The sequence below is a fragment of the Prionailurus viverrinus genome, chromosome A2 (assembly GCF_022837055.1).
Source record: "Prionailurus viverrinus isolate Anna chromosome A2, UM_Priviv_1.0, whole genome shotgun sequence".
In the NCBI taxonomy this organism is placed as follows: Eukaryota; Metazoa; Chordata; class Mammalia; order Carnivora; family Felidae; genus Prionailurus; species Prionailurus viverrinus.
The window spans coordinates 11,597,665-11,622,332 of record NC_062562.1 but is presented as its reverse complement, the minus strand read 5'-3'; the positions used below and the strand labels follow the sequence as shown (position 1 = coordinate 11,622,332).

Below are 24,668 nucleotides of genomic sequence, written 5' to 3'. Positions count from 1 at the left end.
CCGAGGACCAATGGGGCCTCACGTCATAATCGCGGCGCGTCGGGAGGGTGGTAGTGCCTGGGCGGGCCCGGCGTGCACTGCGCGGTAGGGGCCAATGGTGCCTCAGGTCACAAACGCGAGGCGTGACGGGAGTTGTAGTCTTGGGACGGTCTGGCACTTCGCCGAGACCGCTGGGAGCAAAGGGGCGTTACAAGAAGTGCAGCGCGCACTCTATGGCTGTGGCTCCCGTTCCGCTGTGGGCGGTCTGCGTGCTGCGGGTGGCGCTGGCCACCGTCTACTTCCAAGAGGAATTTCTAGACGGAGGTGAAAAGGCGATGTCCGTGGTGGTGGGAAAGTAGGGACGAAAGCTCCTCCATCCTTGGCTGTCCAGCGGATAGCCAGAGTCGCCATTGGCACCAGCCCATCGCCGCGGGGTCGGTGGTGGCGAAGCTTTGAAGCCTCGAGCCCCCCGCACCACCGCCCCCCCCACCCCCGCGCGCGCGCGCACACACACACACACACACACACACACACACACACGCTTCCATGATTCAAATGAACAGTCTCAGCTCTAACCCGTGTTGTTTCCCCCTACAGAGCGCTGGAGGAACCGCTGGGTGCAGTCCACCAATGACTCCCAATTTGGGCATTTTAGACTCTCGTCGGGGAAATTTTATGGTCATAAGGAAAAGGACAAAGGTTAGTGTAGGAATGGTGAGAAAATGGAGCTATTAAATGTCAAACACACACGCCTCACCTCCATAGCAACCTTCCGAGGTAGGTGTGGCACACCCATAACACCTCTTACAGCCGTTTCACGGGTGGGGAAGCTAAGGCTTGGATAGGGCCTGGCATTACTTTTTCTCTTTCCTTTCTTTACTTGCCCAAGGTCGCTCCATTGTATACCCACTAGTGGCAGGAGTTTGGAGACTCCAGGTCTTTGACCTGCAAAAGGAAAATGATTAGGGGATACTTCTCATGTTTATTTCCACTTTAAGAAGGAGAAAAAAATCGACCTAAAAGTTACATGCTGTCAGGTGTATAGATCGTAGGGGTATAGAAAGATGAGTGCTTACATTTGTATGCCCTGGATCAGATAGAGAATGTTTTCAGAGCCCCCGCCCCCTTGCACTGCCCATCCCCCAAGTCAGTAGCCTCCTAGTGCCAAGGATAACTTCTGTCTTCTTCTCATTTATGATGTTCAAACGTGGACAAACTACACACTTGTTTTTTGCACGGCTGGTGAGATAAGAATGGCTTTTACATATTTTAATTGTTGGGGAAAAATCAAAGGGGGAATGGTATTTTATAATGTATAAAAATTACATAAAATTTAGTGAAACATATGAAATGTCAATATCCATAAGTAAAGCTTTAATGGAACACAGCCATGATCATTCATTGACTTAGGTTCTTTGGCCTTTTGCATGCTGTAAAGGCAGTAAGTTGGCACACAGACTGTATGACCCGCGACGTCTAGAATACTTGGTCTCTGGCTTGGCAGAAAAGATTGGCCAACCTCTGGTTCGGATGAAAAGTTTTCCTCTTTTCACCAGCCTTCCACTCTACCTCTACCTTGACTCCGCTCCTCCAGTGTTGTCCTGTCGGCAGCTTCTGGTTTTCTTTTCTTTCTTTTTTTTTTTTTAATTTTTTAACGTTTATTTATTATTGAGAGACAGAGCATGAGCATGGGAGGGGCAGAGAGAGGAGGAGACACAGAATCTGAAGGAGGCTCCAGGCTCTGAGCTGTTAGCACAGAACCTGATGCGGGGCTCGAACTCACAAACCCAGCGAGGTCATGACCTGAGCCAAAGTCAGACGCTTAACCAACTGAGCCACCCAGGCGCCCCAGCTTCTGGTTTTCTATTGCATGTGCATTGTGTTTTAAGTTACACGTGGACCGAAAGAGTTGGTCACGATTCAGCCCATGGGACAAAAATGGAGTGAAATTAACAGATTGTTTCATCAAGGTTGTCCAAGGATAGGGGTTTCCATTTGGGTTTTCCCGCACCACATTTTTTCCTCCTCCAATCTGGCATCCTGAGATGCTGTGTTTCGTTCACTCCAGCACACATCTAGTGAGAGCACATGGGCAAGGCACTGGGGATACCCATTAGTTTGGCCCCTTTCATTGTGATCTCCAAGGACCATCACACAGAAGCCATAGATGGAAAGATGAATAGAATTCAGTCAGACAGAAATGGGAAGAGGTGAGAGACGATGGGGGTGGCCGAGGAGGGTGGAGAGACGGAGAGGTGGTGAAACTTGGCCTTAGGAATTGCCTGGGTGGTAAAGGGGTAAAGGAGGGGAGATCCTATGAATTCTTTGAGAAAGGGAAGGGTGGGGGTGGGGAGAGAATGGAGGAGAAAGAAAGAGAGGAGTGTGGTATGGGCGGTCAGTCATGAGTTCAGGCTTGGATGTATCGACAGAAAATGTCAAGTGCATTTATGATGGATCTCTGCATAGGCAGGTTTGGGGGCAGGAATGTGGAGCAGGGAAGACTAGATGATAATAAGACTGGCTCTGTTTTCAATAGTGTAAGATAAGGATTTGGTACAGAGCCTAGTGGCTACTGAAAAGGTGGTGGGGGGGGGGTGGTGGTGGTGGGGGGTTCATCTTGAACACCTAAACTTCTAAAATATGAGGTGATTCATGTGACAAAAGGGTGGTATCTTTATTAAAAAAAAAAAAAAAAAAAAAAAAAAGATGGCAACTGTGGGCCAGCTCATCCAGGGCAGGGAAGCAGTTTTTTACAGGTCAGCACTCTGTTCTCCATCCACGGTCATGTGTCCTAAGCAACTCTTTTTTTTTTTTTTTTTTTTTTTTAACGTGTATTTATTTTTGAGACAGAGACAGACAGAGCATGAACGGGGGAGGGTCAGAGAGAGAGGGAGACACAGAATCTGAAACAGGCTCCAGGCTCTGAGCTGTCAGCACAGAGCCCGACGCGGGGCTCGAACTCACGGACCGTGAGATCATGACCTGAGCCGAAGTCGGACACTTAACCGACTGAGCCACCCAGGCACCCCCGAAGCAACTCTTTTAAGACAGGAATGAAAGAAAAGACGTAGGATGCTCTGGTTTTTAACGAAGTTGCCGCACGAGCTTTATTGTGTGTTCCCACCCCTTGGAGGATGAATGGAAGCAAAATTAACTCCTTATCCACTTAGACTGCACATTTGTCATCTACAGCTGAAATGTTTCAATTTAAGACACAACAGTGGTAATACTGAGCACAGAAACAACGGGGTGTGGAAATAGAAGGTTTCTGGCAGCAGAGAGACTGTTAGTGGTATGGCCATCCCATATTATTGTGAAGGTGTGTGGGGGGCCCTGGGCTGATGTGAGTGGTTATTCCTGGGGGCAGGGGGAAGGGCGACCATTTAATTCCCTGCAGCACCGAGCGTACGTGTCATTCCTAATCCTTCACGAGTCCTTTTTGTTTAAAGGTCTGCAAACCACGCAAAATGGCCGATTCTATGCCATCTCGGCACGTTTCAAACCGTTTAGCAACAAAGGGAAGACGCTGGTCGTTCAGTACACAGTGAAACACGAGCAAAAGATGGACTGTGGAGGGGGCTACATTAAGATCTTCCCTGCAGATGTGGATCAGAAGAACCTGAATGGAAAATCTCAGTACTATATTATGTTTGGTGAGTTCAGATAGCACAAAACAACCATTTCTGATGACTTTGAACTCTTCCTTCCACTTGATAGAATTCCTCAGAGCAAGATTTTGCTTCAGTAATAGTGTTGAGTATATCCAACCAAAGGTTTTTAGTACCGTGAAACCTAATTAACATTATAAAAAGGCAACTGTACCATTCTATTGTACTTTTTTTTTAAATTTTTTAGTGTTTATTTATTTTGAGACAGAGAGAGACAGAGCATGAGCAGGGAAGGGGCAGAGAGAGGGAGACACAGAATGTGAAGCAGGCTCCAAGCTCTGAGCTGTCAGCACAGAGCCCGGTGTGGGGCTCGAACCAACTAACCGTGAGATCATGACCTGAGCCGAAGTCGGCCGCTTAACCGACTGAGCCACCCAGGCACCCCTCTATTGTACTTTTGAGAGAGTTATTTATGCGATAGTAATGTAGTCCCAAGTATTTGAAATACATCAGGACTCAGCAGACTTTGGCCACGGGTCACATCAGCCCACGCACTGTGTTTGTTATGCCCCATGAGCTGAGAATGGGTTTTAATGTTTTTAATGATTAAAAAAATTAAAAGAAGGCTAATATTTTTGACACATGAAAATGGTAGTAAAGCCAAAAACATTTCCTGCCTAGCCCTTGCTGACCCCTGGAACACATTAAATATCTCCTGATACCAGGAGAAATTGATTAAAATTTGTGCTAGAATTGGCATGGGACCACATTGGGCCACAGGAACTGGACATAACTGAAGCGTGTAGGTTCAAAAAGTTTTCAGGATAAAGAGGATTTGGGGAAAATGGAATAGGAACGCACCAGGAATCCATCTCCCCACCTGGACAAAAATCAACAGAATATGATGTAACTATTTTGGAACTCTGAAGTCTGTGGAAGGATTGCTTCTTCCAGGGGAAGAATGGGAAGGTTAATTTTGGGCAATTTCAGCTCTTAGCACAGGAGACCTACCCATCCCCCATTTCAAGCCACACGGCAGACAGCTGTGCATGTGCTCCTGGAGCAGCCTATACACAGCTTGCCACAGCCAGGGTGGGCAAAAAGGACCCTGTCCTCCCAGTATCAGGGATCTGAACTCTGATCGCTGCTTCTGATCACAGAAGTGCAAACAAATGAACAGCAGAGTTTTGTGTGTTATTGAAGTTAAACTGGTGTAAATTCTAATTAGAGCATTATAACTTCAAGGTGTTAAATGTAACCCCCATGGTTCCTCCACAAAGGAAATAGCTATAGAATATACACAAAAGGAAGTTAAAAAGGAATTTAAACATTTCCCTACAAAAACTCAAAACGAAAGAAGGGGCACCTGGGTGGCTCAGTCGGTTAAGCATCCAACTTCAGCTCAGGTCATGATCTTATGGTTTGTGAGTTCAAGCCCCGTATCGGGCTCTGTGCTGAAAGCTCAGAGCCCAGAGCCTGCTTCAGATTCTGTGTCTCCCCTCTCTCTGATCCTCCCCCACTCATGCTCTTTCTCTCAAAAAAAAAAAAAAAAAATTAAAAAAGTTTTTTTCAAAGAGGTTGAAAGTGAAAGGGTGGGAAAAGGTATTCCAGGCTCTCCCAAAAGAGAGCAGAGGTGGCCATACTAATATCAGGCAAAATAGACTTTGAATAAAAGGTTACAAGAGACAAGGGACATTATATATTAATAAAAAGGCCAAAAAAATGTAACAACTATAAACATTTACACGCCTAATGAACTTCAAAATATATGAAACAAAAACTGATAGAATTGAAGGGAGAAATAGGCATAATAAAGAGTACAGCAGAGATAAATGAAATCATGAATAGAAAGACAACAGAGGAAATCAATGAAATCCAAAGTTGGTTCTCCAAAAAGGTCAACAAAATTGACAAAACCTTTACCTAGATGGACAAAGAAAGAAGACTCAAATTACTAAAATCAGAAATGGGATGTTACTACCACTTCTGCAGAAATAAAAAGAATTATATAAGAGAGTGCTAAGAACAATTATACACCCAAAAATTGGATAACCTTGGTAAAACGGACACATTCCTAGAAACACAAAACCTGCCAAGACTCAATCATGAAGAAATAGAAAATCTGAAGAGACTTATAAATAGTAAGGAGCTTGAAGCAGTAAACCAAAATCTCCCAATAAAGCAAAATCTTGAATCTGATGAACCTCTCACCAATTCTACCAAACATTTAAAGAAGGACTAACACCAATCCTTCTCAAACTTTTCAAAAAAAACATTGAAGAGGTGGGAACATGTACTCCCTAACTCATTCTATGAGGCTAGCATTATCCTGATACCAAAGCCAGACACTAAAAGAAAACTAAAGACCAATATTCTTATAAACACTGATGCAGAAATCCTCAACAAAATACTAGCAAACAGAAGTCAGCAGCATATTAAAAGGATTATACACCATGACCAAGTGGCATTTCTTCCTTGTCTGCAAGGGTGATTTGAAATATGAAAATCAGTCAATAGTATATGCCGCATCAACAGAATGAAAGAAAAAAGATCATCACAATTGATGCAGAAAAAGCATTCGACAAAATTCAATGCCCTTTCATGATAAAACAGTTGACGAACTAGAAATAGCGGGGAACTACTTCAACATAATCAAAGCCATATACGAAAAACCCACAGCAAACATACTCAGTGGTGAACGACAAAGCTTTTCCTGTAAGATCAGGAACAAGGCAAGCACGCCCACTTTCACCACTTTTTTTTTTTAAGTTTGTTTATTTTGAGAGAAAGAAGGGGAGAGAGAGTGCCCAAGTGCAAGCAGGGGAGGGGCAGAGAGAGAAGGAGAGAGAATTCCAAGCAGGGGTTCGAACTCACAAATCATGAGATCATGACCTGAGCCGAAATCAAGAGTTGGATGCTCAACCAACTGAGCCACCCAGGTGCCCCCACTTTCACCACTTCTTTTCAACACACTACTGGAAGTTCTAGCCAGAGCAAACAAGCAAGAAAAATAGATAAAAGCCATCCAAATTGGAAAGAAAGAAGTAAAATTATCAGTTTGCAGATGATTTGATCTTATATAGAGAAAACCATGGAGATTGCACAAAAAAACCTATTAGAATTAATGAATGAATTCAGCAAAGTAGCAGGATACAAAGTCACCACACAAAAAACAGTTACGTTCCTATATGTGAACAACGAACAATCTGAAAGGGAAGTTACAAAAATAATTCCATTTACAATAGCATCCAAAAGAGTAAAATACTTAGGAATTAAGCAAGGAGGTGAAAAATTCATACAATGATAACTACAAAATATTGCTGAAAGAAATTAAAGAAGATGTAAATAAATGGAAAGACATTCCATGTTCATGGAATGGAAGACTTAATAGTGTTAAAATGTTAACACTAGCCAAAGCATTCTACAGATTCTAAAAACAATACACAGATTCAATCCAATTCCTATTAAAATTCCAATGACTTTTTTTTTTTGGCAGAAATGGAAAAACCCATTCTGACATTCATGTGGAATCTCAAAGGACCCTGAATAGCCAAAACAATCTCAAAAAAGAAGAACAAGACTAGAGGGCTCAAGTGTCCATCTGCAAATGAATGGATATACAAATGTGGTATCCATATAATGGACTATCATTCAGCTTTATAAAGGAGGGAAATTTTGATACAGGCTGCAACATGGAAGAACCTTGAGGACATTATTCTAAGTGAAATAAGCCAGTCACAAAAAGACAAATACTATCCAATTCCGCTTATTTTATTTTAGGTCCTTGGAGTAGTCAAAATTATAGAGCCAGAAGATAGAATGGTGGTTGCCAGGGGCTGAGACAGGGGAGAATGGGGAGTTAGTGTTTAATAAATATAGAGTTCCAGTTTTGTAAGATGAAGAGTCATGGGGATGGGCAGTGGGGATGGTTGCTCAACACGGCAAATGTATTTAATACCCCTGAAGGTACACTTAAAAATGACCCAGACAGTAAATCTTATGTGTATTTTACCACAGTTAAAAAATAAGTGAAAACAATCTTTAAAAAAATTTTTTAATGTTTATTTATTTTTGAGAGAGAGAGAGAGAGAGAGAGAGAGAGACAGAAGGCAAGTGGGGGAGGGGCAGAGAGAGAGGGAGACACAGAATCTGAAGCAGGCTCTAGACTCTGAGCTGTCAGCACAGAGCCCAACGCGGGGCTCAAACCCACGAACCGTGAGCTCATGACCTGAGCCAAAGTTGGACGCTTAAGCGGTTGACTGAGCCACCCAGGCACCCCCCAAAAATATTGGAAATGTAATTTCAAAATATCTGCCTGTAATTCAAGTTTGAGGAATCTTTTTTTAAAGTTCTTTTCTCTTATGACATGGATGTATTGCAGAAGTTTTCTCTGTCCTGGTTTTCCAGTGCTTATCTTTGAATTTATTGTGATCAGCATCAGCCTTCAGACACCTGTTACACTGTTCTCATGTTTGTATATACAGGTGGTCACAGTGTTATAGAAGTAGAGAGAATAGATATTATATTATTTATTGAATCTGGATATAATCCTGCCCTGTCTTAGAGGGCAAGGTGACTTCTCTAAGGCCACCACATTACATATATGCAAAGTTTCCACCAATTGCATAGTCCCTGACCCCTGCTGTCTTCTCCACCATGACTCCAATTTACTGTTGCATTTAAAATCTGGAACAAAGAACAAACATCTTTATTTTGATTAAAAAGGAAATTAAAGGGGTGCCTGGGTGGCTCAGTCGGTTAAGCGTCTGACTTCGGCTCAGGTCATGATCTCGCGGTCTGTGAGTTCGAGCCCCACATCGGGCTCTGTGCTGACAGCTCAGAGCCTGGAGCCTGTTTCGGATTCTGTGTCTCCCTCTCTCTGACCCTCCCCCGTTCATGCTCTGTCTCTCTCTGTCTCAAAAATAAATAAACGTTAAAAAAAATTAAAAAAAAAAAGGAAATTAAAATGTCTTCGTTTAGGTTATTTTTATTTTCTTAAAACAGGATGCCAGCGATACAAATGCAGTCTTAAATTATGTTTAAAACCCTAGGAAACAGGTAACACAGCTTCCATTTTGCAAATAAAGAAACTGAGGCTCACGAAGATTAAACTTACTTGCCCCAAATCAGGTCAGCCTGGCTTTAGAGCCTATCTGTCTACTCCCATTTCTTCATAAAAATCCATTACATGCATAAATATTTTATGATCGCTCTTAATGGAAAATGTCCAGATTTCCCAGGCATGCCCGGGCATGTTCTGAAGCCTAATTGAATATTTAAAGCATGTAGGTGCTTAGAAATCAGAAAATTCTGACCAACTTTGAAGGGAAAATTTCATATTTTAATCCTGAGGTGGTAGACTTTCATACAGATAGTTCACATACCATAGCTTTTGTTTTAAAAATTGAACTGGAATGTTTTCCAGTGATTGAAAAAAAAAAAAAAAAAGGAAATTACCTAAACATTGTCCTCTGAGAACTCAGCTGGGAGGTAGACATGCTGTTCTTTGTGGGTCCCTCAGGATGCTACTTCTAAGGTCAATGTCATATCCACTCTGGCAAATTGATGATATCCTTTAATTATGTGCAGCCTGGATCTGTCTTGTTCTGGAGATTCATCACTGCAAGTTGTAGAAAAAAAAAAATTGCCGTCATCTGCTTGTGTTTACACAGGGTTTGCCTCACAGAATCCCCAGGGGTGGGTGCAGCCCCGGGTCAATGCACGTGGTGGAATTTGATTCGAGACAGAAAGACACCCAGAGGGTCTAGTACATTCCGGAGGCTTAAGCTCAGTAAAGCAGCAGCAGGGTAATTCCAAACATCCTCAGAAGGTTGGACAAATTTTCCAGATACCTCCTGCAAACCTTGTTTACTACATTCAGAAAGTCTTAGTCTGAATATGTGCCTGCGTGTTGTCTTGGGACACGCATAATGATAATAACAAATATTGAGCATTGCCATATTAAATGCTTTACATACGCGAGCCCATTTAATTGGCAAAGTAGCCTTGGAAGTCAAGATTAACATCCCCATTTTAGAGAACAGGACACGGGGGCGTGGGTAGCTGCGTAGCTGCAAATATGTCTTAGCACAGTGAAAGAGAGCGGAGATCAGAGCCAGCTAGTCCCTCACCTGGCACAGGCCACCTCTTAGAGCTTCAGACCAAGGACCCAAGTCTCAGGCAGCATGCCAAGGATGCTTCCCAGACTGTTAAATCTTTTTCTTACTCACATGCTGCCTTACACTTGAGTCCAAAGTAGTTGCAGTGAACTGAGAAGTCACCTGAACCAAGAAGGGTGCCGCTGTCTATTTCAGTATCTCTATGACAACGTCCGATTATTCCTGCTCCTATAGACTTCTGGTGCCTCGTATATTATTTCACAATGATTGGGGGTCTCCTGGGGTGATGCATCATAGAAAGAAATTGAGAGCAGCTAATATTTTTTTTTTGTAGGGCCCGATATTTGTGGATTTGATATCAAGAAAGTTCATGTTATTTTACACTTCAAGAATCAGTATCACTCAAACAAGAAATCAATCAAGTGTAAGGTAAGTGCTTCTGTATTCAAATCTGTGATTGTGTTAACTCTTTTTTTTAAATGTTTATTTATTTTGAGAGAGAGAGAGAGAGAAGGGAAGGGGCAGAGAGGGAGGGAAAGAGAGAGAATCCAAAGCAGGATGCACACTGTCAGCAGAGCCCAACTTGGAGCTTGAACTCACGAACTGTGAGATCATACCCTGAGCTGAAATCAAGAGTCGGATGCTTAACTGACTGAACCACCCAGCCACCTGTGTTAACTCTTAATGACAGCATGAATTTAGAGAAAATCCTTTTGATCTTAAAATAGTTAACTGAGCCAGGTATGGATCTTAGCAAACACACCCCCATGCCCCAGGTTTCCAGTTTAGCAGTGTTCTTAGAGATATTTGCCTACCCCTTTGGCTTGTTTTCTGACGTTTGTACCCATCAGGAGGGCATACTCACTTTTCACTGTGAGCTGTGACATCGTATTATAATTTGCCTTATAAGGGTTACAATAGAATAGTCACATTTCAGCGGTATCCGTCCTCACTATGGAATAAAATATTCAGGCTGGGACGCAAAAACATCCTGAAGAAATTAATCTTCAACATACCAAAACATTTACAAATGGGAATGTTTCTAAAATGGAAGCACGCTTTCTTACTTTTTACCACGGATCCTGTGAAAACAACACTGATGCCTTCATACCTCCACGGCCCAGCCCAGGGCTTCTCCAAAGAGGCGGTTTGCATCACGTCCCTGGCTCCGGGCCCGCGGAAGGGAAGTACACTCCCTGATGCAACCCCTCTATTTGAATGTAGCCACCAGGAAGCAGGGACCTGACTCCTGGGGCATCTCCAGTGCCCAGAGCTTCAACATGGGGGGCCTCCACAAGTCTGGGCAAATCTGGGCAGGAGGCCTGGGTGCATCTGGAGAGCACAGTGACTGCACAGAGGGGAAGTGTCCATAATCGCCACTTACTCAGTCCTGACCCAAGCAGGGGTGTGTTCGGTCTCTTCACAAAGCCCCAGTGAGTCTCCCGTTGGCAGCCTCGTTGCTCTCTTGGGGTCCCACCTGCCGACCTGGTGGCTGCAAAGGATCATCAGGTCCTCTTTAAATGGAGAGGCCTGACATCACTCCTGTGGGGGTGAGGGAGAGCTCGAAGGCCAACTGAGTGCACAGGTTTTATAACTGATTCCCGAGGAATTGTTCAGTTGCACATTGGATGTGTGGGAGAGCCCGGGGATGACACTACAGAGGCCATGAAGTCTGGCCTGGACTGTGCTGGGAAGGTCAGAGCATGACAAGCTCAGGACAGCAAGCCTATGGGGCCCCGAGTGGCACCCGCAGATTGATGATGCCCTCAGACATGTGCTATTTCTGCACCTGCTAGAAAAAGAAAAGATGCTTCTGTTGAAGGAGCACTGACTCACAGCAGGTTGTTGGTGTTCCCAGTGAGGAGAAGCTACGTCCAGTGGGGTTGGATTCATTCTGTGATGCTGTGAAAGAAAGGCTGAGAATCTCCCCTGCAGGCAGTGGTCAGCCCTCAGGGGTTTTCAAGGAGAGGGGCAGATCTGCCTGTTAGAGAAATACCTCAGATGTTCTGGGGGGTGGGGGCTGGAGGGACAGGGTGATCAATAGGCAGGGAGAAGGGTGAGACAGTGAGGCCAAGGCTTCAATGGGATACAGAACATGGGACCGTTTTTGACAGATGATTCAGGGGTGGGACCCAGAGGACTTTGTGATGTTTGGAATTTGGCTACTGGGTATGTGGTCGATGAATCTCAGCAGCATTGCTGTTAATCAGGGGAAACAAAGACCAGTGAGGGGCCAGGCCACACTCGAGAGATGTGTTTGGAACCATTGGTTGTGGACTCCTGGCAGGCATCCAGGTAGAGGTGTCCAGAAAGTTGCTGGAAACTCCGCTCTGTAGCTCAGGGCAATGGTTAGGATTAAAGATCCTGGTTTGGATCCATTGCATATGTGTGGGAGAGGATGTTATCCCTCGGGATGGCCAATGAACCCAAAGTCTAAATTAGGAAAGGTGAGTGGAGACAAAGACGGGCAGAGATCAGGGAGGGAGCATTGGGAGAAGCCTGTACTCAGCTGTCACAGCGAGCTACAGAGGTTGAGAGGAACACGGAGCAGACAGAGCCATCGGCCATGGTGTGGACAGCAGCCTATGTCCCTCAGAGCAGAGTAGAGGGGTACTGAAGAAGCTATTACTTTTGGCTCTCAGCAGGGGGAGAATCCTCCTGATGGAGCCTTTAAGATGCTGAGACAGTGGTTCCCAAACCTGAGCCCTGAGCAGCATCAGCATCTTTGGAAGGTCTGTGCAGAGACTGGAGGGTCCATTCAGGTGCTGATACAGCAGGTCAGGCTGACCCGGCGACAGACATTTCTAGGGCATGCCCCATGACAATGACCAGGCAGCCCCACTGCTGACAGGCAGGCACATCTTGGGCACCCCTGACCTCCCCAGACACCTGCCCATCCACCTCCCATCTGTCATTTATTGAATGCTTGCCAAATGCTTGCCGAATGCTTCCCTGGGGCTTTTTAAAAAAAAAAAATTTTTTTTAATGTTTATTTTTGAGACAGAGAGAGACAGAGCATGAATGGGGGAGGGGCAGAGAGAGAGGGAGACACAGAATCGGAAACAGGCTCCAGGCTCCGAGCCATCAGCCCAGAGCCCGACGCGGGGCTCGAACTCACGAACCATGAGATCGTGACCTGAGCTGAAGTCGGACGCTCAACCGACTGAGCCACCCAGGCACCCCTGGTCTGGGGCTTTTAACTGTGACCAAGAGAGACACTAGGCCTGCCCTTGCTAGACAGCTCAGAGCATTAGAAAGGTCCCCCCTGTGTTGAAAAAATAGACTGGGCTTCATTTGGTATCTTTCAGAATACAGAACAGGAAATCGTTTTCCGCATAACTTTTCATAAACCGAACAGAGCAGTGGTGTTTGGGTTACACCAAGACCCTGTCATAACCACCTGTGGGATTCTAGGTGGGAAGCATTGTCTACACATAAGGGAACCAGCCACTCAAGAGAAGTCAGCTGGTAGTGCAGAAGTTTTCTACAAGGGAGCGATTTCTTCTGTGGGCCACATTTTGTAGTCAAGTCAACCCCTGTCCCTAGAAACACTCTTCTTGCTGTTTACAACAAAGCTTTGACCAACAGCGGCTTAAATCACATACGTAGACCTGCCCTGAAATGTCAAAGCTCTCATCGTTATCCTTTCTCCCCTTAAAACGTGCAGGTTGATGGATTTACACACCTCTATGCTCTGGTTTTAAGACCGGACCTCACTTACGAAGTGAAAATTGACGGTCAATCAATTGAATCCGGCGACATCGAGTATGACTGGAACTTAACGTCACTTAAGAAGATGGAGAAGTCCTCTGCAGAGTCCAAGTATTGGGACCAGGCAAAAGAGGACAAATCCCAGGTGTGCATTTTCCGCGAACATCTCCACAGCGTGTGCCGGTGGAGTTTGTAAGTACGCAGGTCCTGTGTGATGGCTGCATGGCTGGTAATCATAATGCCCACACGGTCACAACCAAAGTGCCCTCCCTGGAGCATTTGCCGCTGAAACCGGCCACATAGCTTCACACTTCCAGGGATCGTGAAAGGGTCTTTACAAAATCTGCGATGAAAGTGAGCAAGTTTTTTTTTTTTAACCCATGTGGTTTTTTTTTTTTTTAAGGATATTGCATCAGCAATCTTTATAAAAGTGATTTTTTGTCTTATTTTGCTATTCTGAATTTGAACATGAAGTATTTTTTGAGCATCGCACTTGTGACTGACGACCAAGAATCAGTTAATGTAATGGGTCTGCGTGAGTTTTCCTAGGGTTGCTTAACAAAGGACCGCAAAGTGGGTGGCTTAAAAATGACAGAAGTGTAGGGGGGCAGGGGGAGCCAGGGTGGCTCAGTGGGTTGAACATCCGACCTCAGTCCAGGTCATGATCTCACGGTTCGTGACTTCAAGCCCCACATTGGGCTTGCTGCTGTCAGCACAGAGCCTGCTTCTGATCCTCTGTCCCCCTCTCTCTGCCTCTCTCCCACTTGTGCTCTCAAAAATAAATAAAACGTTAAAGATCATGACAGAGGGGCGCCTGGGTGGCTCAGTTGGTTAAGTGTCCGACTTTGGCTCAGGTCGTGATCTCATGGTTCTTGAGTTCAAGCCCCCACATTGGGCTCTGTGCTGATAGCTCAGAGCCTGGAGCCCGCTTCGGATTCTGTGCCTCCTTCTCTCTCTCTGCCCCACCCCTACTCGCTCACGCTCTCTCTCTCTCTCTCTCTCTCTCTCTCTCTCTCTCTCTCTCCAAAATAAATTAACATTAAAAAAAAAAAGGACAAATGTATTCTCTCATGGTTCTTGAGGGCAGAAGGCAGAAATCCAGGATATCAGTAGGGTAACACTCCCTCTGAAGGATCTTGGGGACAATCCTTCCTTGTTTCTTCCAGCTTCCGTAGGTTCCAGGAGTTCCTTGGCTGGTAGACCTCAATCTCTGCCCCGCCCCCACATGGCCTCTTCTTCTTGTGTCTCTCCTATCTCTTATAAAGACGTTTGCCATTGGACTTAGGGCCCATCTGGTTAATCCAGAAAGATGTGCCTCGAGATCCTTACCTTAATTACTTCTTCAAAGATCCTTTGTTCAATATAAGCTTGCATTCTCAGATTCCGAGATTTTGGACGTGGACAAACCCTTACCCGGAACTACCACTCAGCCCACTACAAGCTACCTTCTGTTTTGTTTTGTTTTGTTTTGTGTTTAGTTTACATTTATTTATTGTCGCAATGTTTTGTTTTGAGCATCAAACACTACTCCAAACCCATGAACCATTTGCCTTAAGACGGTTGTCTTTGCTGTACGGCAATTAATGTCTGTGTTTACGATTAATTTCTGGCAACTTAAACCTGCTCAGTGGCATTGCTGTCTGATAATCAAGTATGTCATCATAGACAATGTAATCATTAAAGCAAAAGAGCAAAGTTTCTCCCTCCCTTACTGAACTACCTTAAAAACAGACCAAAAAAGTAGTTTTCACCTGGAAAGAGCACTTACTTTAAACAAGGTACAGAGGGGCCCTTGGGTGGCTCAGTCGGTTAAGCGTCCGACCTCGGCTCAGGTCATGATCTCATGGTTTGTGAGTTCGAACCCTGCGTCGGGCTCTGTGCTGACAACTCAGGGCCTGGAGCCTGCTTCGGATTCTGTGTCTCCCTCTCTCTCTGTCCCTCCGCCACTTGTCCTCTGTCTCTCTCTCTCTCTCTCTAAAAAAAATAAACAGTAAAATTAAAAAACAAGCAAACAGAAAAACAAGGCACAGAATGACGAAGAAACTGACCTTGCATCCCTCTGGCTATGCAGGAGAGGACACAGGTCTTAGGATGAAAGTCCTGGCTGCCTCTGAGCTACAACGATGCGGGCTAGCAGTGTTGTGTGCCTTAGGGCTGAGCGTACTTGAGGTGGGTCCCTGGTGGAGCCTAATCATACGCTCAGAAGCTGGCCTCCAAACTGGCTGTGTTTTGTCCACATGTTCAGTTCTGTGTGAACTCCTAAGCAAATTAGTTCATTATGGCATTATGATTTGACAGCCTGCAATTATAAGGAGCTGGCTACTCGGATTGCATTGTAACCATTTCCTGGTCCCAGCACAAGAGTGGCTCATGTGTTGCCAGTTGAGGTGGGAGCAAAAAAGCCGACGGGAAGCCACCAAGTCCTACGTGTCAGTCATTAAGAAATATTGCATATCATGAAAAAGCCCCAGTCTTTTTTTGTTTGTTTGTTACTTTTGAGAAAGAGTGCGTGTGAGCAGGTGAGGGGCAGACAGAGAGGGAGACAGAGGATCCCAAGTGGGCTCTGTGTTGATAGTAGTGAGCCTGATGCGGAGCTCGAACCTATGAACTGTGAGATCATGACTTGAGCCAAAGTCAGACACTTAACCAACTGAGCCACCTAGGTGCCCCAGTCTAAGTGCAAAATGTTACAATTTTTCAGTTATTCTAAAAGGGAAAACATCATTGTACACAACTTTTAAGTTTTTATGTGTTTTTTTTTAAAGTTTACTTATGTATTTTGAGAGACAGAGAGCACAGGCAGGGGATGGGCAGAGAGAGAGGGAGAGAGAGGATCCCAAGTGGTCTCCGTGATGTCAGCACAGAGCCCAACTCGGGGCTCAAACCCATGAACCATCAAATCATGATCTGAGCTGAGATCAAGAGTCAGATGCTCAACCAACTAAGCCACCCAGATGCCCCTGTTTTTATATGTTTATCTGAATATTAATCCATAGCACCTTTTATTCATCCATTTATGTTTTTATAAAGTCTTTTTTGTGTTTATTTATTTTTGAAAGAGAGAGACAGAGAGTGAGCAGGAGAGGGGCAGAGAGAAAGAGAGACACAGAATCCGGAATGGGCTCCAGGCTCTGAGCTGTCACGGGGCTCGAACTCATGAACCGTGAGATCATGACCTGAGCCAAAGTTAGACGCTTAACCCACTGAGCTACCCAGGCGCCCCATTCTCATCCATTTATTTATTCAACAAATATTTGTTCAACACCTCCTGAGCCACGTACAGACATAGAGACTCAGATATATGTGTATATATATGAGTGCATGTCTACATGTGTATATGTGTATACAAGTGTGCATGTGTGTTAATGTGTATATATATATGTGTGTCCACATCGATTATACACACGGATTATACACGTGTGTGCATGTATTATATGCATGCATATGTGCACGTATGTGTATGCATATATTTATATGTGCATACTGTGACTGTTAATACACATACGTATATATTTTATATAATATATGTGTAAAGTCTAAATAACATAACTGCTTTTCTCCTGCTACCCAGCAATCCCCAGGTAAATCCTGGAACATTTCTTGGTTGTCCAGCCTCTCTCTCTGGAACATTCCATGCACGACTGTGATGTAGAAGGACAGACCACCTAACCAGCAGTGACTGTGTGGCCCCTTCCCCCCAACATCACTTCTGTCCCAACATTTTTGTTTTAATTTTTTTTTTTTATTTAATTTTGAGACAGAGAGAGACAGAGCATGAACAGGGGAGGGCCAGAGAGAGAGGGAGATACAGAATCCGAAGCAGGCTCCAGGCTCTAAGCCGTCAGCACAAGCCCAACGCGGGGCTCGAACTCACGGACAGTGAGATCATGACCTGAGCCGAAGTCGGATGCTCAACCGACGGAGCCACCCAGGCGCCCCTGTCCCAACATTTTTAAGTTTAGCCACGATGTTGAGTTTTCCAGACTGTTGTTCCTCACCAGTTTGGGAAGGGCGGTGTAATCATGCCAAGGCTTAGGGAGAAAATCCGGGCAGCGTGGGGCCTTGACATCCTTGGTGGGACTGAGAACCCTGAGCACTTGGCCCTTTGATCACCAAATTGATGGGCAAATTATGATTTGACAGCCTACAATGGGCCCATGCATAATGGGCCCATGGGCCTGCTCCTGCCTCCGGGTAGCTAAGAATTTCTTTTCTCAAATCTGAGATTTGATTGTTTTTTTCCTTACACATGGTAAGGACTGGGAGAAGCATTTTCTGGATGCCAGTGCCAGTAAGCCAAGCGACTGGAACAGCGAACTGGACGGGGACTGGCAGGCGCCGATGCTGCAGAAGCCTCCGTACCAGGTGGGTGGTGTCTTCTTCCTGCGATGCCCCAGGATGGCCCTCCCCCGCCTCTGCCTGCGTCCCTCCGGACCCGCACTTAGGTTCTGTTGTTGCAGGATGGCCTGAAACCAGAGGGTATAGACAAAGACGTTTGGCTCCATCAGAAGCTGAAAAACACCCATTATTTGATGGAGTATGACCTCTCAGAATTTGAGAACATTGGTGCCATTGGACTGGAGCTTTGGCAGGTTACTTGGTTTTAAATTTGCTATCACGCGGGGGCGCCTGGGTGGCTCAGGAAGTTGAGCGTCCAACTCTTGATTTCAGCTCAGGTCATGATCCCGGGGTCGTGGGATAGAGCCATGCGTCGGGCTCAGCCCCTGAGCATGGAGCCTATTTGGGATTCTCTCTCTCTCTCTCTCTCTCTCTCTCTCTCTCTCTCTCTCTCCCCCCCCTCCCCTTCTGCCCCTCCCCCGCTGAAAGAAAGAAAGAAAGAAAGAAAGAAAGAAAGAAAGAAAGAAAGAATAAATAAATTTGCTGCAGTTTGATAACTCTGAGCTTCAGCCTAAACTCCTGCATTCGCATAGCTGGTATTCCTTGAACTCCTACTGTGTACCTGGTACCCATACCTGGACTCAAGACGTAATTCAGCCATGAACAAAACAGACATCCTTTCTGTCCTTTTTTTTTTTTTTTTTGCATTTCCTGTCTGCCTCGCTGCCCCCTGGGGATTTGTCACTCCTCAGCCTGGAGTTGACCTGTGGGGCCCATCAGCTTTAGGACAAGACTGCAGATTCTGATGCTAGCAGAGTGTCCAGGGTGGAGCCTGAGATCCTGCCTCCCCAGCAAGCTCCCAGGTGGTGCTGACGCTGCGGGCTGACTTTGCACAGTCAAGTTCTCGGGCAGTGGTGGGCGAACATCGCAAGCGCTCGAGTCCCTTGAGTGCTCTTCAGTCTCCACGCCCAGGCAGCACCCCAGACGGGTTAAGTCAGCATCCCTGGGGGGGACACCAGGCATCAGGAGTTTCTAAGTTTGAGAACCAGTGCCTCGGAGGGAAGGGATGCTTCCGAAATGGGTTTAGGCACGTGCTACTGTTGAGATCCAATCACCGTTAGGGTCCTGAGCCACATACAATTGCTTCTTGGTGCAAAGTTGTTGTATTTGTCACATCAATAAGGAAGGCCTTATTTTCATCCACAGGTGAGATCAGGAACCATCTTCGATAACTTCCTGATCACAGACGATGAAGAGTATGCTGAGAATTTTGGCAAAGCCACTTGGGGGGAAACTAAGGTATGACACACAATGAACTTTTTGTTCATCATTCATTTATTTCTGTACTTGAGTCTAACATATAGGAAAGGGCTTGATGGGTTGTTATTAGTAAACATCCCACCCAGATCAAGGTACAGAATGTTACCAGCGTTCTGGGAACCTCCTCATACCCCCTCCCTGCCGGCAGCTGCCCCCAAAAAGAACCACTATCCCATTGCCGTACATTTGACCTCCTTTTGAAATTCATGTATGTTTCCGATTCTGTGTCTCCCTCTCTCTCTGCCCCTCCCCCGTTCATGCTCTGTCTCTCTCTGTCCCAAAAATAAATAAAAAACGTTGAAAAAAAAATTAAAAAAAAAAAAAAAAAGGGGCGCCTGGGTGGCACAGTCGGTTAAGCGTCCGACTTCAGCCAGGTCACCATCTTGCGGTCCGTGAGTTCGAGCCCCGCGTCAGGCTCTGGGCTGATGGCTCGGAGCCTGGAGCCTGTTTCCGATTCTGTGTCTCCCTCTCTCTGACCCTCCCCCGTTCATGCTCTGTCTCTCTCTGTCCCAAAAATAAATAAAAAACGTTGAAAAAAAAATTAAAAAAAAAAAAGAAATTCATGTAAGTGGAGCCATCCAATAGTTACTCATTCAGGCAGTGCTGTGAGGTTCATATCGAATACAGCAGCAGCTCATTCTTACTGTGTGAATATTCCAGAAGGTATATATCCGTTCTCTGTTGATGCAGCTTTGGATCGCTTCCAGCTTGTGGCCTCACGAATAAAGCTGTTCCCGTCATTCCCGTGTGGGTCTTTCAGTGGACACATGCCCGGGACAGGACAGCCTGGGTCACGAGGTCCCACACGGCCCAACAGTTTTCAATGTGTCATCCTCTTTTCTGTTTCCTTTTGCAGAGGTGGAGAGTTACAGTTTATGCCGCATCTTTGGCCACGCTTGGTATCATTGTCAGTTGTTGACAAGTCAAATTTACTGAAGCATAATATGCACACTGTAAGATTTATCCTTTTTTGGTGTGGAAGCCTATGACTTTTGATAAACGCATACAGTTGTGAAACCACCAACAAAGATCCAGATGTAAGGGGGCCTGGGTGGCTCAGTCAGTTAAGTGTTTGACCTCGGCTCACGTCACGATCTCATGGTGTGTGAGTTCGAGCCCTGCGTCGGGCTCTGTGCTGACAGCTCAGAGCCTAGAGCCTGTTTCCGAGTCTGTGTCTCCCTCTTTCTGTGCCCCTCCCCTGCTCACGCTCTGTCTGTCTGTCTCTCTCTCTCAAAAAATAAATAAACATTAAAAAAAATTTTTTTTAAATGGGATGAACGGGGGGTGCCTGGGTGGCTCAGTCAGTTAAGCGTCCGACTTCAGCTCAGGTCATGATAAAATGGTTTGTGGGTTCAAGCCCTGCATCAGGTTCTGTGCTGACAGCTCAGAGCCTGGAGCCTGCTTCAAATTCTATGTCTCCCTCTGTCTCTGCCCCTCCCCTACTCATGCTCTTTCTCTCAAAAATAAACATTAAAAAAGTTAAAAAAAAAAAAAAAAAGAACCAGATGTAGAACAGGATCATCATCCCCAAAAGTCTCCTTGGGCCCTTTGGAGCCAAACCCTCTCCCACTTCAGGCCTCCACTGACCTGGTATAGCCTCAACTATACAGCCTCAACTTTTCGAAGTGTCATGTAAATGGAGTAACCTAGCATGTGGTCTTTTTGAGCCTGCTCCTCAAGCATAATGTGTCTGAGATTGAGCCATGTTTGGGTTATTAGTCAGTAATTGGTTTCTTCTTATTGCTGGGTAGTTTTATCTTTTTTAATTTTTATTATTTTTGTAATCTTTATTTATTTTTGAGAGACAGAGAGAGACAGAGCATGAGCGGAGGAGGGGCAGAGAGAAAGGGAGACACAGAATCCGAAGCAGGCTCCAGGCTCTGAGCTGTCAGCACGGAGCCCGATGTGGGGCTCAAACCCACAAACTGTGAGATCATGACCTGAGCCGAAGTCGGACGCTTAACCGACTGAGCCACCCAGGCGCCCCAGTAGTTTTATTTTTTTTAATTTTTCAAAGTTTATTTATTTATTTTGAGAGAGAAAGGAAGTGGGGGAGGGGCAGAGAGAAGGGGCGAGAGAGAATCCCCAGCAGGCTCCGCACTGTCAGCGCAGAGCCCAACGCGGGGCGCTAATTCACGAACTGTGAGTTCATGACCGGAACCGAGATCAAGAGTCAGATGCTTAACCAACTGAGCCCCCACCAGGCACCCCATTGGTAGTTTTATCTGTTCACCAGTTGACAGACAATTGGGTGTTTCCAATTTTTGACATATGATCAAAGCTGTTATGAATATTTACTTAACAGGTTTTTTTCTGTGTGGATGCCGGCCTTCAGTTCTCTGGCATAAGTAGCCAGGAATAGGTGGGTCCTACAAGAGGGGTTTAACCCCAGAAGAACCTGCAAGGCTGTTCCTAGAGGGGCTGTGCTGTCTCGAGTCCTCAACCAGCATGGGGATTGTGGGTTTCTCTAGGCGTGTAGGGGTATTTCCAGTTTTAGTTTTCTTACCCTGGTAACAAATGAAGGTTGGCCCTGTTTTATGGCTTTCGTGGCCCTTTGGATATCCTTTTTTGTGAACCGCTTGCGTTTGATTTATTGCTTCAGTTGAAGTGTAGTTGGCGTACAATATTGTATTGGTTGCAGGAGTACAACATAGTGATTCAACATTTATGTATGTTAAGAAATGTTCACCATGATAAGTCTAGCTACACCTGTCACCGTACAAAGTTATTACAGTATTATTGACTATATCGTCTATGCTGCACATGACATCCCCATGACTTATTTATATTTTGTAACTGGAAGTTTGTACTTTTTGACCCCCTTCACTCATTTTGTGCACCCTCTTTCATTCCCCACCCCCACCGTGTCTGATAAGCACCAACCTGTTCTCTGTATCTATGAGCTTGGTTTTTTTTTTTATTATTATTATTCCACATATAAGTGAGATCATATGGTATTTGTCTTTCTTCATCTTACTTATTTCACTTAGCATAATGCCTTCAAGGTCCATCCGTGTTGCTGCAGATGGCAAGATTTCATTCTCTTTTATGGCTAATATTCCACTGTGTGTGTGTGTGTGTGTGTGTGTGTGTGTGTGTGCGCGCGCGCGCGTGTGTGTGTCACATTTTCTTTATCCATTCATTGGTTGGTGGGCAGTTGGGTTGCTCTTAGTCTTGGCTGTTGTAGATAATGCTGGAATAAACATGGGGGTGCAGATATCCTTTTGAGACAGTGTTTTCGTTTTCTTCAGAGAAATACCCAGAAGTGGAATTACTGGATTATATGGTATTACTGTTTTTAATTTGGGGGGAACCATCATACTGTTTTCTGTAGTGATTGCCCCAGTTTACATTCCCACCAATAGTGTATGAGGGATCCCTTTTCGCCACATCCTTGGCCAGCGCTTTTTATCTAGTGGTTTTTTTTTTTTTAATATATATAATAGCCATTCTAACAGGTGTGAGGTGATATCTCATTGTGGTTTTAATTTGTATTTTCCTGATAAGTGATAATGAGCATTTAAAAAAAATTTTTTTTTTCAACGTTTATTTATTTTTGGGACAGAGAGAGACAGAGCATGAACGGGGGAGGGGCAGAGAGAGAGAGGGAGACACAGAATCGGAAACAGGCTCCAGGCTCTGAGCCATCAGCCCAGAGCCTGACGCGGGGCTCGAACTCCCGGACCGCGAGATCGTGACCTGGCTGAAGTCGGACGCTTAACCGACTGCGCCACCCAGGCGCCCCAATAATGAGCATTTTTTTATGTTGGCCTGTTGGTCTGTGGGCCATCTGGATGTCTTCTTTGGAAAATGTCCATTCAGATCCTCTGCCCGTTTTTTCCATCAGATTTTTTTTTTTTTTTTTTTTTTTTTTTGCTATTAAGGTGTATAAGTTCTTTATATATTTTGGATATGAACCTCTCATTAGATATGATTTGCAAATATTTCCTCCCATTGAACAGGTTGCCTTTTCATTTTGTTGATGGTGAGGGAGCCATTTCTTCTTGAATCCGATTTCTCCCGTAAAGCTTTACCAAAACTCTTTTTCAGTAATGACTACGGGAACCTTCTTGATGTTGTCTGCACTGCTAACCCTTGTGTTGACCACATGAGCCTGGATTTTTTTCACTTAGGTTCTGAGGACTCCTTTCACTACCCATTCACTGCTCAGCTGATTGAAGGACAGGGGCCCAGGTACTCTGGGAAGAGAAGGAAGCGGATGGGTGTATTTGTGTCCTGTGGCCACTATAACAGATTACCACAAATTGGCTGGCTTAACACAACACAGATTCATCATCTCACAGGTCTGGATGCCCGAAGTCCAAAATCACTATCAGTGGACTGAAATCAAGGCCTCAGCAGGGCTGAGCAGGCTGAGCAGCCCTCCAAGGGCTCTGCGGGAGCATCCTTCCTTCACCTCTTGCAGCCTCCAGTGGCCCCTAGTGTCCCTTGGTTTGTGGCCATGTGGCTCTGTTTCTGCCTCTGTCTTCACGTGGTCTTCTCTTCTGTGTATGTGTCAAATCTCTCCCTGTCTCCTATGAGGACATTAGTGATGGATTTTAGCGTCCATTTGATGACCCAGGATAATCTTCCTATCTCAACATGTTTAACTTAATCATATTTGCAAAGACCCTTTTCCCATAGAAGGTCCCATTTACAGGATCCGGGATTAAGGCCTGGCATCCTTGGGGGCTCTTCTAAGCTGCCCCCAGGCGGTGTGGAGGCTTGTAGAAGGCAAGGGCAGGCTGAAGGTGGATCCCCAGTCCACTCCCTGGAAACACAACCCCCAGTGGCTAATGTCTCATGTGTCTGTTTCTTTCTCCAAGGGCCCAGAAAGGGAGATGGATGCCATACAGGCCAAGGAGGAAGTGAAGAAGGCCCGTGAGGAAGATGAGGAGGAGCTGCTGATGGGCAGGTTTGGTGGGCACGACAAAGGTTTCCAGAGATTTCACAGGAGGGACGAATTCTAGTCATTCCCACCCCAGATAAAGATGATGGGTAAAACCTTGCTTCTACTTTAATCTACATTTAAAAGTGCAAACATCAACATATGTGGTAATCTGTCCAATTTTCTTTTTTTTTTAATTTATTTTATTTTATTTTTTTTAATTTTTTTTTTTCAACGTTTATTTATTTTTGGGACAGAGAGAGACAGAGCATGAATGGGGGAGGGGCAGAGAGAGAGGGAGACACAGAATCGGAAACAGGCTCCAGGCTCTGAGCCATCAGCCCAGAGCCCGACGCGGGGCTCGAACTCCCGGACCGAGAGATCGTGACCTGGCTGAAGTCGGACGCTTAACCGACTACGCCACCCAGGCGCCCCATGTCCAATTTTCTTTGAAAATGTTCCTATGCTTCTCAGTGGGGTCGGCCTGGTTTTCCCTGGGGCTCCCTCCCTGCTGCGCACAGAGATTTTTCTCCACAAATCTGAGTGCTAGAAGCTACAGGCCAGTGACAGTCTGGCCCAAATCATGATGCTCTTCCCTTAGCCCCCAAAATGTTTTATAAATAGAAGTTGGTAGGGGCACCCGGGTGGCTCGGTCAGTTGGGCGGCCGACTACAGCTCAGGTCATGATCTCGCGGTGTGTGAGTT

At 45.4% G+C, this 24,668-nt stretch overlaps 1 protein-coding gene across 1 annotated transcript; it reads left to right on the top strand.

The window, feature by feature from the left end:
* The first annotated feature begins 103 nt into the window (after nucleotides 1-103).
* On the top strand, nucleotides 104-24,122 carry CALR3 (calreticulin 3). Its single transcript, XM_047825523.1, has 9 exons — nucleotides 104-303; nucleotides 577-678; nucleotides 3,429-3,632; nucleotides 10,041-10,135; nucleotides 13,374-13,562; nucleotides 17,675-17,782; nucleotides 17,878-18,009; nucleotides 18,962-19,054; nucleotides 23,902-24,122. The coding sequence occupies exons 1-9, from the start codon at nucleotides 213-215 to the stop codon at nucleotides 24,043-24,045; spliced, it is 1,158 nt and encodes a 385-aa protein (XP_047681479.1). The 5' UTR covers nucleotides 104-212; the 3' UTR covers nucleotides 24,046-24,122.
* Nucleotides 24,123-24,668: the final 546 nt, after the last annotated feature.